Source organism: Anser anser, assembly GCF_964211835.1.
Source record: "Anser anser genome assembly, chromosome: 3".
NCBI lineage: Eukaryota > Metazoa > Chordata > Aves > Anseriformes > Anatidae > Anser > Anser anser.
Genome location: NC_139722.1, coordinates 50,769,532 through 50,785,564, shown reverse-complemented (window position 1 = coordinate 50,785,564; position 16,033 = coordinate 50,769,532). Strand labels below are relative to the sequence as shown.

Below are 16,033 nucleotides of genomic sequence, written 5' to 3'. Positions count from 1 at the left end.
TAACATTTCTAAAGTTAAAAAAAAAAAAAGAAGAAAGCAGATTTTGAATATAGTTTATTTTCAGAGCAATACAAAAAGGGTTTTGTTAATCTATAACAGAAGGCTTCAGACCTATGAGTAAAATACCAATGTCAAGTATGCGTACATACACATACACAGACAAACTTGGTGAGAAGACCAGCAAAAGCTAAAGAATTTTCTAGAAACAATTAGGAGTTTTATGCCATAACTTTTGCATAACACTGAATCCTTGAGTAAGGCAAGAATCGCAGTAAAAATAATAACAGGTTAGAATGACAAAAGAGGTGGAAAAGTCTTTTTTTTTTTTTTTTCTAATCTGGGGGAAAGAATGCATTTCAACATGCTGACAGACTTCTCTTCATGTATTATTGTGTACTTCAGCCCAGATTGGCAGAAACCCTGGTTTGCAAGCTATATGGGAAGATGAGAAGCAGCGACGGAGAGAGAAATGTGAATCTTCTCAGATTAAGACATCAGATTCACAAGGTAAAAAAATAAAATAAAAATAAAAACATCACCAAACATATATTATGCAGCTGTCTATCAAAAAATTTGAATGAGAAACAAGCAGGAGGTAGAACTGAAAGCAGCGTGTCAAATTTCAGGGCTTTTTGGATGTACTGTTTTGCTGCTCCAAGTTTACTGATTGACCAGGATGTGTATTCCAGATTTAAAAGTACGATACAAAACTTTGCCTAAAAGCGTCTTGATTCAGCTAGCTGCAGAGCATTCTGCAGGATAAATGGTGATGACAATTAAGATTGTGTGCTGTGGATGGAAAATATTTAAATGTTTAAATACTGGCAAAATTAAATCTCTTATCCTGAAGCTTTCTATGGTAGTTTATGCATAAGGCCAGTTCCTTTGAAATAAAGCTAAGGTGATGTTAGATGAAAATCATAGAAGGATAGAGAAATCCCTTATTTTTATGTAAAATTCATTGCACAGGGAAGACTGTGCTCTGCAAACTAATTGTATAATGAACAAGACTATTCTCTGTAGAACCTAGGCCTTGTTTCTTTTAAAATATGAATGATATTTGGCAAGCAAATCAGAGGACTGTAAGAAGGAAAAAGATGGGTTTCTGGCTGAGGCAAACTGCTTTCTGATTGCTTTTTGTTCCTGTGTTTCTCTGTAATTCTATTCAGGCTTCATAAACGAGAATTCTCAAAATTGTTCACTGATTAAGTAGTCTTTTCTTGGATGCTCACCTTGATGTAATTGCCACATGATTTTTAAATGCTGTTAATACTTGCAGTTGAAAATGAGATCAGTGGGAGTAGATGAAGTATTTTCAAGTTTTTGAATACACTTGAAAAATCAGCCCTCAAATTTGACACTTAAAATTAGCGGACACTTCCACTTTGAGCTATTTCCTAATAGAATTAGGAATTTTAGCCTCTCTCTGTGTTGTTAGGCCCAAGTAAAAGTGAGTAACATATCTTTTTTAAATTTTAAAGACCGTGGATTTGTGCCAGCAACAGAGAGTGAAAAATATTTTCAGAAGAGACTTAAAGAAATCCTCAAGCAAAATGACTTCTCTGTGTAAGTGCTTAGCCATTTGCCATAAACTATAGTATTCTGTGTAAACCTTAAATATGCATTTAAAAATTGGTTTTCAATTAACTAGAACGTTGTCAGGATCAGTGGACTACAGTAATGGATCAGAGGAGTTCTCTGCTGAGCTAACACTACATTCTGAGGTACTTTCTCCTGAAGCCTTTCAGTGTACGCCAGCTAATATGGTAGAAGTGCATAAAGATAAAAAGATGAACAAAGGTGAGTATTTTTAATAGCATAATTGCTTAGGCATAAATCTATGTCATGCTTTGGCTGTATATGCTATTAGCAGAAGCTAAGGAATATTTGATTGTCAAGTATGAAAAAACCTCTGAAGAGTAGTTTTACTTTTATTTTGTTGTTAGAGTAAGCCTTTTAAAAATTGCTACAGCAAATAATGGAAACATGCTTGAATAGTAAAATCCATTTTAAGTAGTTTGCTTTCATACTGTATTGATGTCTGTGACTGAAGTTTTATCCTTTTGCTTTTTGTTTTTCTTTTAAAGAATCTAATAGGATGCATACTGATAAAGAAGAGGAAGCACTTATTAATGAAGAAGCAATTTTAAACATTGTGGAGAATAGTCAGAATTTTCATCATTTGTCTCAAAGACTGAGTCAGACTACAGTTTTCAGTGAGTATAATTGGAATGTCTTTTCTTCTGGGCTGTTTTTATTGTTCCAGTCTTCATTGTGCTCTCTTACCCTACTGGTTGTGAAAGGAAGTATTTTATCTCACAGAATTTGTCAAGCAAATAGAAACTTCACCTCCGCCACCACAAAAACATCTTATTTTCTAATAATGTCACCAGTACAGTGTGTTTGTAGAAGCTACTGTGCTTTACTGGTTAAGTAAGCCTGTCCTCTTGACGGGTCAGCTCAACGCAGCCTCTTGGAGGGAAGTACTCTTCCTTATGCTCCTTGGATTGTAGGACTAAAACTATTAGACTAAACAGGATTTTGACTGTCTGTCAGTGATATTCTTGCAGTTACCATGTCTTTTTCACAGTAATGGTAGAGAACACGCTCATGGGCTGTCTTTAGAATTTCTGCTGTCTGGAGATACTGGGCTATGGTAGGATGCTAATGAGAGGCAAATTACAGAAGAAATATTTCCCAAAATGTATGGATACAAAAGAATGGTTGAAAGCAAAGAAACGAGAACAATAAGATATTAAAGAGAAGGAGAGAGACCATGACAGCAAACAAACATGAGTGGCATGAGGGGAAAACAATAATAGAATAGCACTACAAAGGAACTTGCATGGAAAGTTACTTCAGGTAGAAATGCTATAGGGGAAACAAAAGGTACATAGTTCATGCTATTCTATGTATATTCTAAGAAGGTACATGGAAGCTGACAAACATATGCACTGATTTTTGTAGTGAAAAGGTTATTTCGAGAGGTTGAGAAATGGCTAAAATTATACGGATGTGTCCTGTGTCTGTGTGTTTGAGTTGCTCAACTAAATAGGGCTGTTGAAAGGAGCATTTTTTTCCAGTGGGTAGGGAATCAGATGGAAATCTTATGCTTTATTTTTTTGTTTCTTTTTCTGTCCTTTTATCTTTTTGTCATGTGGCTACTAATGGCTGGTGTCTCATGTTACCATCAGTTTCTCATGTTCCTTCATAGCATGGACTAGTCTTTACTATGCCTTTGTAGAGTCAAAGTGCCATAGGGGCTGTGAAACACACTACTTCTGCTGGTGTGAAATATATAATAATGTTTACATTAATGGGAAGTCAAGTTTGGAGGTTAATGACAGGCCTTATGAAGGGCAAAGAAGGCAAGAAAAGAAAGTGAAGTTTTATTCAGAACTCCAGCCAAGGCTATGTTTTCCATTCTAAATGATAGTGTGGTGTCTTGTGAAGCGTTTGTAAAGCTTGGAAAATGCCTTCCTCACAGATACTGAGACCTATATGATTCTCAGGATCACTGTAAATCGTGATATTTCCTGAGGAAAGAAAATAGACATTGTAGTTCTTCAGCCAGAGGAAAAGGAGAGAGAAGTAACAAAGATGCCTAATAGACTGGAGACCATAAATTGATGATGAGGTCAAATCAAAGGTAAACAGGAGGAGAGTGATAGAAAAATTATGACTTGGAATGATGCTTAAGAAATAAAAATGAAGAATGAGAAAACATGCATGAGTTAGTATAAACTCAGTTCAGACAAAGCAAATCAAAAATAAGATAAAAGGGATGAATGAAATCATATGAACTTTTGGTGTGAAATAAAGGAACACAGAAATAGAGTAGGTTATAGTAGCAAGAAAGGGGAGATGAAGTTAAGCAATAACAAAAGGAAAGAAGGACCAGTCAGTAAAAATTAGCACCATCCTTCATGAGATGCAGTAATTGAAAGTCTTCAAGCAACACAGAGAAGTGCCCAACAAAGCTTAGCGCAGCCATTGAAATGGAGAGAGCAAGAGAAGGCAAGGATGCTTCAGAAGATGGCACGCATGCTGAAATGAAAGGGGAGAGTGAGGCTTTACTGAACAAGAGGAGGTATAGGAGGGTGGAGGCCAAGAGAAGTGCTTCCATTAAATCCTACTACAGTTGGAACAGAAGGGCAGAAATAAAATAAAGATTGTCAGTATTCTAGATAAAGAACTAGAAAACACAACAAATGGTAAAACTGTAAAAATAAGACAAGTATGAAAAGTGCTTTGTTTCTGTAGCCACCTTGCTTTGGACAGTAGCAAGCTAGTAGATTTTTAAATGTTGAGGGTTTTGTTTTGTTTTACCAGGAGAGTATAACTAGTCATTTACAAGTAGAAAAAAATATCAATTGTGTTTTGGGGGCTCTTTCTGCAGTGAACAGTAGTGCTGATGATGCCATGATTGATCTATTGGCTGGTTTGGAGAATGATGGCTATCAGATGGGACATCACAAAACACTCTCTCACCATCGTTCTCTTGGAAGCTGTCGAAATTCTCAGAACAGTGATGATGAAGAAAATGAGCCACAGCGCGAGAAAGAGGAAATGGAACTTAGCTTGGTAATGTCGCAAAGGTGGGACAGTAGCATTGAAGAGCCTGGGCCAAAAAGGAGGTATATATGTGATTTTCTTTCCATAATGTGTTCTTTTCTGGTTCCTTTCTTCCTCCTTTTTTCCTCCTCTCCTTCCCCCCCCCCCCCCCCCCCCCCATTTTCAAGTGTGCTAATGTGAACTGTAGAGGTGTCTCTGTTGAAAGCATTGAAAAAAATTATGCAGATCTTGGGACCGAGTGCAGTTGTGCAGCTGATGCTGTGACTCACCAGTTTCATATTGCAGATATAGGTGAAATGTTTAGGTTTGACTAGACGTAAGCTTCTAGCTTGCTGTTTGGGGAAAAATTGAGTAGTGTGGGTTTTTTTCTACAAGTCCAGATACGAAAATTTTAGTTGTAACCTCTTTTTAAAGTCACACCATGAATATAGGACAAATGTGTGTTTCGTGCATGTGCCTTAACTTTCATTAAAGTGAATGTTTAAGAAACATTCTTGCAAAGACTGACCTGACCCAGAATGGGTGTTCTTCTCAGAACAGGCATTTGTTTCCATGCTCAAAGCTTAAATTGAAACATGAATGTTGCTCACTTTGTTGGACTGCTAAAGGTCAGCAGCTTGAATATTTTTAAGGCCAAGATTCTTGGAACACCTTCTCAGGTTGTAATGACATTTTGTAGTCTGCACTGATGACTGTTGAAAGAAGCTATATCCAGTTTCTCTTCACTCATGCTTTAGGCAGACCTTCTGGTATTTATAATTCTGAGAGATGAGAAACTTAACAGATGTAACATTTTGCTATTTTTTTAATAGAAAATCACAATTATACTATGATTCAGAGAGCAAGAGAGGCATAGAAATATTGAATCTTTTATTTTGTGAAGGCATGCAGAAAAGTTGTAACAGAATCCAAAGTTAGATCATTAGTCTCCTAGTTCTAGAGATACTTCATCTCTAAAGTAACTTTTCCTATTTGACCTTTATTTTCTTTTTTTTTTTTTCCTCAGTACTCTGGAAAGTTGAAATTTCCAGAATCTAAAACACTTAACATTAGTCTTCAGTTTAGTGGCAGTGTAGTGGCTAGTAAAACTAGCCTATATCTTGCAGAATTTATTAGCTTGGGCATGGCTCTCTATTGGCGTGACTGTACAATTTCTGTAGTCAAGTAGATTCTGAAGCAATTAACTGTTTTTATACGATAAAGAATCCAACTTAAAAACTCATCAGACATGATGAGTTGGCTCATGAGTAACTTGCTCGTGTATGCCTACATCTTCATCTCAGACAGAAAGCACTAGGGAGAATGTACATAGCAAGTGCTTCCACAGAGTCAGATGATATCTAGAGGGAGTTACAAGCTTTGCTTCAGTGTGATCTCTTCAGAATTTGGACTGAGTTCAGAAGAGAGCATGGGTATCTCAGCCCCCTGTATGATTCTGGTCATGCATGAAGAACCAGTTTGAGTCTGACGATGGATCCAACCCGATTCTGCTCATGGTTCATTCTATTTGTGCTGCTTCTTACTGCATGCATACATACTATGACTTTTTGTTATTGGAAATCCACAAATCTTCCATTATATCAAATAATACATTGAGATAATGGGTTGCCACAACACCCTAGTGACTAAATTAAACAGCTTGGGTTTGACTTGTGATGGGAGATAAAAGCCCAGCGAGACACGAAGAGCCATATGGTGGTGTCATGCTGCGTTAGACAAATTTTCCTGGAATCTAAATGCTAGGCTTGAATGCAGAGAGATCCAAGTTGTTCTTTGCAGAAGTCATCTCAAGCCTGACTTGATTTACTAATATTGACAAAGATTTGCTTTGTGCACAGGATCATAACATAATCCCAGCTGGAAGAAACATCTAAATGTTACCTAGTCAAGTGCTGTGGTCAAAGCAGCTTTGACCAGATCAGCTGCCTAGGACCTTTTCTTGTTGAATTTTGAATATCTCCAAGGATAGAGGTTGCATAGCCTCTATGGACAACATGTTCCAGTGTTCAAACACCCTCATGGTGAAGAATTTTCTCCTTATACATGACGTACCCTGAGGCAGCCCTGTGTCCACTTCCCCTTATCATACCACCACGGCCCTCTGAATCTGTTTTTTTCTTTACATCTACCCACTGAGTCTCTGATGAGTGCAACAAGATCTTAGTTTTTTCTCAAGGCTGAACAAATCCTATTCCCTTAGCCCTTCCTTATAAATAATGTGCTCCAGCCTCCATTCACCTTGGTGGCCCTCCGTTGGATTTGCACCAGTTTTGTCAGTGTCAGCCTAGTAGTGGGGAGCCCAAAACTGAGCCCAATACTCCAGATGCAGCCTCACAGCTACTGATACTGGCTCCAGTCTTGCAGTCTTGCACCTTTGCTACAAAGGCACACTGCACACTCAGACCCCAGGGCTTTTACATCCTTTTCCACAAAACCATTTCGTAGCTAGGTCGCTCCCTGCCCGTAGCAGTGTATGGAGTTATTTCATCTAATTTGTGTGACACTGGATTTGTCTTTGGTGGAGTGTTTGAGGTTTCTGTCAGTTATTCCACAACCTGTTGAGACCCCTTGGGATAACAGCCCTACTCTCCAGAGTATTGGTTGCTCCCCTCAGTTTGATATTCACTTGCATGTATAGCTGAATGTCTTTGCACTGTACTTTTCCATGTTTTGTGTTTTGAGAACATAGAAGAGGGAAAACTAAATTGACTTAGTTCATGGCCACTGTGAATCCATCTCTCCTTGTTACTGAGGTCTCTCCTCCAACCCATGCTGCTTCCAGACTTTGAGCTTATTGCTCCTGAACTAATAAACATGGCTTCATCCAAGATGGTTCATTGCTGAGCCCATTCAGATGTCTGTGGTGTTATGATGCATATAATTCATGATCTAGTTGTACTCCACAGATAAGAGTTCTTCAGAAATAGACAAATTAGCAATTTGCAAATTAGCAAATACACTAACCTAAATGACTTCAAAAGCTTGCTGTTTACACCTTCTAAGGTACTACACAATAATATTTTTATATATGTCAAGCTGCTCATCTGTTGAAAAAATTCTTTACTAGGATAGATTTATTTTTATCTTAAAAAAAAAAACAAAAACAGACGAACAAAAAGTTCTTAAAGATTTATCTGGACTCACTTCTTGTAACCACAGGATAACTTGCCACTTCAAAGAATTAAGTCTATCTCATGATTTATTTTAAAGGAGAAGAAATCAAATTACTCAGTGCTTCTAGAGTGGTAATTTTCATATGGGTTTGTTTTGGGAGGTTTTCTGTTTTATTTTTTTCCCATTATATAGTAATTCCACCTTAAAAACCTGGAAAAAATCATCAGAAGTTTGTATTTGTAGATTTATTCTTTTTTCTCCAGCAGATTTATGACTGTATAAACAGCAGCTTGGAGCAGTTAATGTAGAGTGGTTGAAGTATTAGCAACAGTAACTTCAGAATATGCAAGGAGGGGTGGAAACAAACATTTCTTTGGTGATTGTGCTTTAATTAAGCCTGCCATGAGAGAGAGATTCCTTAAAAAAAAAAAAAAAAAAAGCCATTTCCTAAAAGCTAAACTGAAAAGCATGTTGGACAGTTGCTTTAGTCCTCAAGTTTCAAGCAATAAAATTAAATTTCAGTGAAATTGAAGCAAAATCAAGCATTGAAATCCCCTAACTTCTTAACCTAGTGATTTCTGCTGTTCTTCTCTGTAGATTTTAGAATTTTTACTACTTTCATTGCCTGTTAAAATAATAATAATATTTTGAGTTTCTTAGTGAGAAATATAATAGTTTTTTTTGTTTGTTTCACTTTGCTTGCCAAAATTTCACAACCATATAACATCGCATCATTTTGATTTTGAGATTCCCTGTGGCTTTAGGTATTTTCTACTTGAAGTATTCTGCATTAATTAATTCCTTCATTTTCTTTAGGTCAGCTGGCAAAAATATGCATCGAAGTTCAACAGAAGAGGATTCATCTTCAGAGGAAGAAATGGAGTGGAGTGGTAGCAATATGCTCCTAACTAATCTCTCTATACCTCAGTTAGATGGGACTGCAGATGAAAATGGTGGTAAGTAAATAGAAAAATGGCTTTGGAATTGAATCACTAACTGGGTCATAGTTTGCTTTCAGATCAATTTGCTAATTCTTGAAAGTCCTAAGCGTCTTCGATTCTTGTCTCAGCTGGAAGGAAATGTATTGCAGTCTATTGCAGAAGAAGGCCCTTAACATCTTCCTTATCAGTCAACAGTATTGTAATCCCATCATCTACAGTGAATTAACAGAATCTGCATTTCGTATTGTATAAATGGTTCAAAAAGGGTATTGTTTAATAAGTTTTAGGGAGAAGTTCTTTGTTGCAAGGGGTATTTTTCTGTTACTACTTGTTCTACAAATATGGTGCTGAAATTAATGATTCCTTAGGACCATTTATCCTGCTGGGGTTTTATCGTATGTAGTAAATTTATTATTGTGTAAATTTAGATGGTTAACTTTGCTTTGCAAGTATTTTGCCACCCATACTAAAATACAGTGAGCCTTTGTTTGAGCCTGTGTTACATTCAGCAGATTGCATGTTCACATCCTGGGATTGCATGAGTTAAAACTATGCAGTAGAAGGCTGCTGCAGAAGAAACTGCCTTTCAAAAGTCTATTAAAATATTTAAAAAAAAAAATAATTCGTAGAGATAGGTCTTGCCATCTCTTTCTAACAGGCTGTCTTTGTTTGAAATAACCTTGGTTACTAGAATGCACACTTTGAAATTAGGCAAATACATAACTAATATTATTTGTTTCATTAGCCAAGCTACCTACTTTCATATTTATAAAATTCTGAGTGAAACAATGTCAAATGTACATATCCTGGGGTGGGGGTAGAATACGTCTGTATCCAGAATTATCCTAGTATTAAGTTCATTTTTGTTCTTGGTATAATCAACAGTAATTGATTTTCTTTGTTTCGGAGACGTTGTATTACTCATATTTCATTGTCTTTAAAATCTGAAATTAGTGGTTAACAATGCTTTTGGTAGAAACTTTCCTTAATCCATAGTAGAAACTGTTTAGTGTAAAAATCTTGTTGGCGCACATGCGTGTACCTAATATCCTATTGCTGCATTTCGTCTTAGGGGAAGGGATATAATCTGTTATATATATTATATAATATATATATATATTATATATAGAAGAAGTTATGTATTTGTTAGAAGTTATAACAGAAGTTATGTATTTGTGTCTCTTGAAGCTGTTTGACAAAAAAAATAAACATCATGTATCAGTACACAAAATATACCTTAGTATACCTATAAGCAATTCTGTATTGAAGAAGGTGAGCTATATGATCTTAGTATGTAGGCAACCACAACCATTCTTTCATGTTCACTGTTTAAAGCATAGTTGGCTTTTTTCCTTTGCTTTTATGGGTATAATAGTAGGATTAATACATTACTTGATGTACTTACTCATATGATTGGTTTTGCAAAATGCACAATTGTGATTTCCTTATCTGCTATACTTTTTAACTTACTGTAAAACGGGATGTTTCTGGCTAATGAAATTGTATCTTAAATCATTGCTTAAATTGTAGAATAGTCTAAGTATTTTGAATATTCACATGCAGGAAAAGAATGTCCACTTAAAATAAGTTTATTACTGCTCATTTAATCAGATATAAAGTAACTTCTACTATATATAAACTTTGTAAAACAGGAGATACTCAGAACAGATCTCAGTCCAGTTCATCTGAATTTTAAAAATGTTTATCCACACATGAATCTCAGTGTCCATAACATCTGATTGATTGATAGTATTTTTGCGGTTTTCATGTGTGTCTGAATAGTCAGGTATCTTGCAAATGTTCATTTGGCGTTTCACTGAACTCCCATTTTCTTGGTCTTCAATTAGTCATCCTTGTTCTTTGTGTGGATACTTCCTCCTACTCCCAAGAATCACAGGCTGCATCTCCCAGCTGTGCTTCACAGCTCAGTGACTCTGTGTATGCATTAGGAAGTGTTATTAGAAACAGATTGAAACTTCCTTTTATTTTCTCACCCAGCTACAAATAAATTGCAAAGATGAAGGCACTATGAATCTAAGATAATCCACAAATTAGTTTAGACTAAAAAAAAAAAAAAAGGCAAACACTCAAAGAGTCTCACATCTAGTATGACAGTTTGCAGCTCATGCTTCCAAATCATACAGCATGTTTCATTAACTCCTGTTCCCCTTCAGCATTTCAGCTAGAGTTGTGGGCACATCAACAAACTGCCATGTGCCAGGAGCTCTGTGGTATCTGCCTCTGCAGTGGAATAAGCTCTTTGTAGTTACTTTGTGTTGACTATAGTTATGAACAAGCATACGTACTGCAAAGCAGATGTTAATTTGTTACTTACCGTCTGCCTGCACACACTTACCCTGCAGTAAATGTGGTGAAAGTAACAATGAAAGAGAGGAGAAATAGTCCTAGTTCATGTCACGAGTCTGCACAGACAGTTATCACAGCACATGCTGGTTGTAGACCTGTATGGGAAAGTTAATGTGTGAATATGAATTTATAATCTAACTAAATAGTGCAAGCTCTTCACATAAACGCCTGAATGGATCAACCACAGGATAGCTGATCCAAAGCCCTTGCTGTGTTATAAGCTCATGCTTCAGCTTTCTTTGAAATGACTTTTCTATATGGAGAAAATCATCTAAGTACATTCCCTTGTTTTTTAGAGCCAGTAAGTATGCGTACTTTTCAGGGACAAAGCAGGATACGAGCTTTTCTAAAAGTAAATCTCTTTGTATTTGGTTTTTGGAAAATGATTTTAGAAACCTTCTTTCAGAAAGCCAGCATGAAATCTTTGCCAAATATATATGTCCACCATTTATGAGTAATTAGATAGAATGTCTGAGACAGAAATGTACTAATGATGTGATTTTGATTAAGCAACTCATGTACTTGGGATCTGTAGTTGTCATGATCATAAATGCAATATGAGTTAGAAGAGGTTTTGATGGGTTTGTTTGTTTTTGTAGGGGAGGGCTTTCATGAAAATATCATTAAAAGGGTTAATACCTTAGGTGTTCTTTTTTTTTTTACAGGAAAACTAGAGTAAAATTGCTTGTCTTCCATTTCAGACAATCCTTTGAATAATGAAAGTTCTCGAACTCACTCCTCCGTCATTGCAACAAGCAAAATGTCTGTAAAGACCTCAATCTTTCACAAAGATGCTGCTACACTAGAACCCCCGTCTTCTGCTAAAATTACTTTTCAGTGTAAACACACAAGTGCCCTTTCTAACCACGTTTTGAATAATGAAGATTTAGTAGAAGATCTCTCGCAACCAAACACGGAAACAAGACCTGAACTTTCAGTCCATTCTCTTACAAAAGAAAGCACTTACACAGCAAAGTACCCAACATCATTCAGCAATAGTACCCATGCGGAAAACTCGCATAAAGAGAGTAACAAGAAAGATACCCTCCCAGTTCCTTCATGTGAAAATAATATTTTTGAGTATGAAGATGATATTTCATCAGTGAGCAGACAAATACCCAGCAGGAAGTATACTAGCATCAGAAAAGCTGAAAAGGATGTCTCTTTTATGCATGTGGGCCGCCACATTGGTGACAGCATGTTGAATAAAAACTCTTTTAACTTTTCTGATTTGAGCCACTCTGGCCACTCCAAAGGTAAAATATCCTCTGAAGTAAATGAAAAATCCAGCAGTGCAAGTATAAATAGTTTTTTTCCAGCAACAGTTACAGAAAATTGTGAATTGGTGTCTTGTTCAGGAGGCAGTCGAACTGTGGTACATGCACTTGAAAATAACACTGATGAAGGTGGCCTTAATAAGCTTAAAATTAGGTATGAAGAATTTCAGGAGCATAAGGCAGAAAAGCCAAGCCTCAGTCAACAAGCAGCACATTATATGTTCTTTCCTAGTGTTGTTCTTTCTAATTGTCTCAGCCGACCACAAAAGTTAGCTCCTGTAACATATAAATTACAGCAAGGCAACAAACAGTCCAGGTTGAAGCTGAATAAAAAGAAACATAGTTTTATCAATCATCAGGAGCCTGCAACTGTAAATGATGTTGTATCAGTGAAGGAAAGCTGCTATACACAAGGTAATGCTTGTAGTAATATTCCTGATAAGGATAGTGCTTTACCTAGTGACTTAGTCCAAGTTCCTCTTGAGGCTTTTGAAAACAAAATGCCTACAAGTACTGCTAATTGTAATGACTGCCAGATTGGAGATGGATCTCTTGAAACTGAGCAGTCATTTGGATTATGTGGGAATAAATACACACTTCGAACTAAACGGAAGGTAAATTATGAGACTGAAGACAGTGAATCAAGCTTTGTCGCACACAACTCAAAAATTAATCTACCTCAACCAATAGAGAGTGTTGAAAGTTTGGATGGGTCTCAGAAGTCTCGAAAACGTAGAAGACTTTCTAAAAAATTGCCACCTGTTATTATTAAATATATTATCATCAATAGATTTAGAGGGAGAAAAAATATGCTTGTTAAACTAGGGAAAGTAGATTCTAGTGAGGAAAGAGTAGTACTTACAGAGGAAAAGATGAATTTATATAGAAAGCTTGCACCTTTAAAAGACTTTTGGCCAAAAGTTCCTGACTCTCCTGCAACCAAATATCCTATTTATCCTCTAACACCAAAGAAAAGTCACAAAAGGAAAGCAAAACATAAGTCCACCAAGAAAAAAGCTGGAAAACCGCAAAAAACAGGTAGTAAAAATATTAAAAGAACTTTATCTTTAAGGAAAAGGACTCATACAATTCTTTCTCCTCCTTCACCGTCATATAATGCTGAAGCTGAAGACTGTGACTATAACTATAGTGATGTTATGTCTAAATTAGGTTTTCTTTCTGAGAGAAGCACAAGCCCAGTAAACACATCCCCACCTCGCTGCTGGTCTCCCACTGATCCAAAAGCAGAAGAAATCTTGACCAACATGGATAGAGAAGCTTTACATACTAGAGTCCCTAATATGTACAACAGCAAGGCTGTTAATTCTAGCGTAGGAAAAAATAGTAGAGCAAAAACTCAGGTTAAGAAATGTAAAAAGAAATTTGCTAGTCCCGCTGTATCAACCAAGAAAAAGAAAAAGATGATTCAGGCTGATAAAACAGCAGATGATGGAAAGAAGAAACCTAGAACAAAGCAACGACAGAAAACAACAGAAAAAGTGTCCTCAAGAAAGCGCATGGTATTTAAAGATGAAAAAGGAAATACTCACTCTACCACAGAAGTGAAGTTTGTGCTGAAACGTCAAGATCTGCCTGAGATTTCTTACAGCGCACAGCCACTTCATAATCCGAAAGATGGTCCTATTCCTGGCTATCCAGCAGGATATCTACCATCGGCACAGCTCCCTTCAGGAGCTGATGCACAAGGTAATTCGTCAGGCTGTTTTCACTCATTGATGGAAATTGATAAGCCTATAGATGCACAGTGTTTACCTGCTCCTCGAGAAGATCCTCATTCATCTCTCATGTCTACTCCTCCAGCATCTGGAAGGGAAGTACCAAAAATGAGCTCTCAAAGGCCTAGGACTCAAAATGCTGTATTTAGAATGAAGGAACCTGCTCTCATTAAAAACATATTTGACCCGTCTAATCACTCAACTCAGGTAACACAGAATGCGCGCATCTCTAAAGATAAGACTTCTGTAAAAGCAGAAGAGATAAAAAATTTGCAAAATAGGTATTTACCGTCAGCTGGAAAATTAAATGAAGCTCGTGACTCTTTGGACACAACAAAGATGGATCAGTTGCATGCCACTAACTATTTGCATTGTAAAGACAATAATCAACAGCAGATTTTTTGTTTACCAGAGGCTTCCAAGCATTCTGATCCTTGTTCTTCTATTCTTAAGTCATCTGAGGAAAGCCCTGGGCCTCTTCAGTTGCCTAAGAACTGTTTTGTAACCTCTTTGAAGAGTCCAGTGAAACAGTTAAATTGGGATCAAAACCAGAGAGGATTTATTTTCGACATGTCACATTTTAAACCTGAAACGGTAAAACAGAAACCTCTTTCAGAAACAACCATGCAGCCAAAACCCATCTCTCAGTATAAAAACAGGACTATAGTGGCCCCGTCAGTGTTCAGTGAAGGACAGTCTGGCCTAGCTGTTCTGAAGGAGTTGCTCCAGAAGAGGCAGCAGAAAGCTCAGAATGCAAATGTTACACAAGAACCATTACCGGTTAAAACACAGCTGAGCAGAAGTACGCCGTGCCCCGTGGAACAGAATAAAGCAGTCAAAAGGTCACGGACAGTCACATCGCCTAGAAAAGCACGTGCTCCCAGGAATACAAAACCTAAAGAAAAATCAGCAAAGCTTTCCAAAATGGAGTCCTTAAGCCAGCAGGTCTCTAGTCGCATCGATCATTCTGTGTCTGATGACAGCCCCATTTTTTTTTCAGACCCTGGTTTTGAAAGCTGTTACTCGCTAGAAGATAGCTTGTCTCCAGACCATAATTACAACTTTGATATTAATACTATAGGGCAAACTGGATTTTGTAGCTTTTACTCTGCAAGCCAGTTTGTCCCAGCAGATCAAAATTTACCCCAGAAATTTTTGAGTGATGCAGTTCAAGATCTTGGTTCTGGACAAACAACAGAAAATGACTTTCTGCATCATAATGACCAAAAATCTGATGAAGAAAAACAGCATTCATCAAGCACAAGTAAGTGGATAAGATCTGGTTCTCTGAGCCCTGAGCTTTTTGAGAAAACATCACTGGATAATAACGAGAACCACTGCCATAGCCAATGGAGGAAAAATGTTCATCCTTCAGCTTCTAGATCTAACTCTGTCGATACCTCTTGTACGCAAGAGACAGAGGTTTGTTTAAATGAAAAGTTCAAATTGAATAGAAGTACGGTAAATAAGGAGAGATTTCTTAACCTTCCTCAGCCAACCAGCTCAGACTGGATTCAGAGCCACATGAGAAAAGAAACCACTTTTGAACCCTGTCAACCACTTGATTCTGTTAATACCTCCTTTGCATCCATATTGTCTTCTCCTGATGGTGAACTTATAGATGCAGCCTCTGAGGATTTAGAATTATATGTTTCGAGAAACAACGAGGCATTAACTCCAACTCCAGATAGTTCACCAAGGTCTACCAGTTCTCCCTCACAATCAAAGAATGGAAGTTTTACACCTCGTACTGCTCACATTCTTAAGCCGCTCATGTCCCCACCCAGCCGTGAAGAAATCATGGCAACTTTGCTGGATCATGATCTCTCAGAAACAATTTATCAGGAACCATTTTGCAGTAATCCTTCCGATGCTCCAGAAAAGCCAAGGTACTGTGTTAAAGGCGTTTCTGTCTACATATGCTTGTGATTACATTAAATTTAATTTATTCCTGTAAACAAATTTATGCTGTTACGTGGCACAGATGCATGAAAGATTCCATCTGATATATCTATATTTGAAG

At 37.0% G+C, this 16,033-nt stretch overlaps 1 protein-coding gene across 3 annotated transcripts in view; it reads left to right on the top strand.

The window, feature by feature from the left end:
• The window catches only part of REV3L (REV3 like, DNA directed polymerase zeta catalytic subunit), a 122,026-nt gene that overhangs the window by 66,517 nt on the left and 39,476 nt on the right, over positions 1-16,033 (top strand). For 2 of the 3 annotated variants that reach the window (XM_083831555.1, XM_083831556.1), the window contains exons 7-13: positions 403-507; positions 1,482-1,566; positions 1,652-1,800; positions 2,088-2,216; positions 4,400-4,637; positions 8,506-8,645; positions 11,699-15,899. In XM_083831555.1, the coding sequence (XP_083687681.1) occupies positions 403-507; positions 1,482-1,566; positions 1,652-1,800; positions 2,088-2,216; positions 4,400-4,637; positions 8,506-8,645; positions 11,699-15,899 (5,047 nt within the window). Of the gene's footprint in view, positions 1-402; positions 508-1,481; positions 1,567-1,651; positions 1,801-2,087; positions 2,217-4,399; positions 4,638-8,505; positions 8,646-11,662; positions 15,900-16,033 lie in introns of those variants that run through there. The other variant, XM_083831557.1, reaches the window with a different exon arrangement.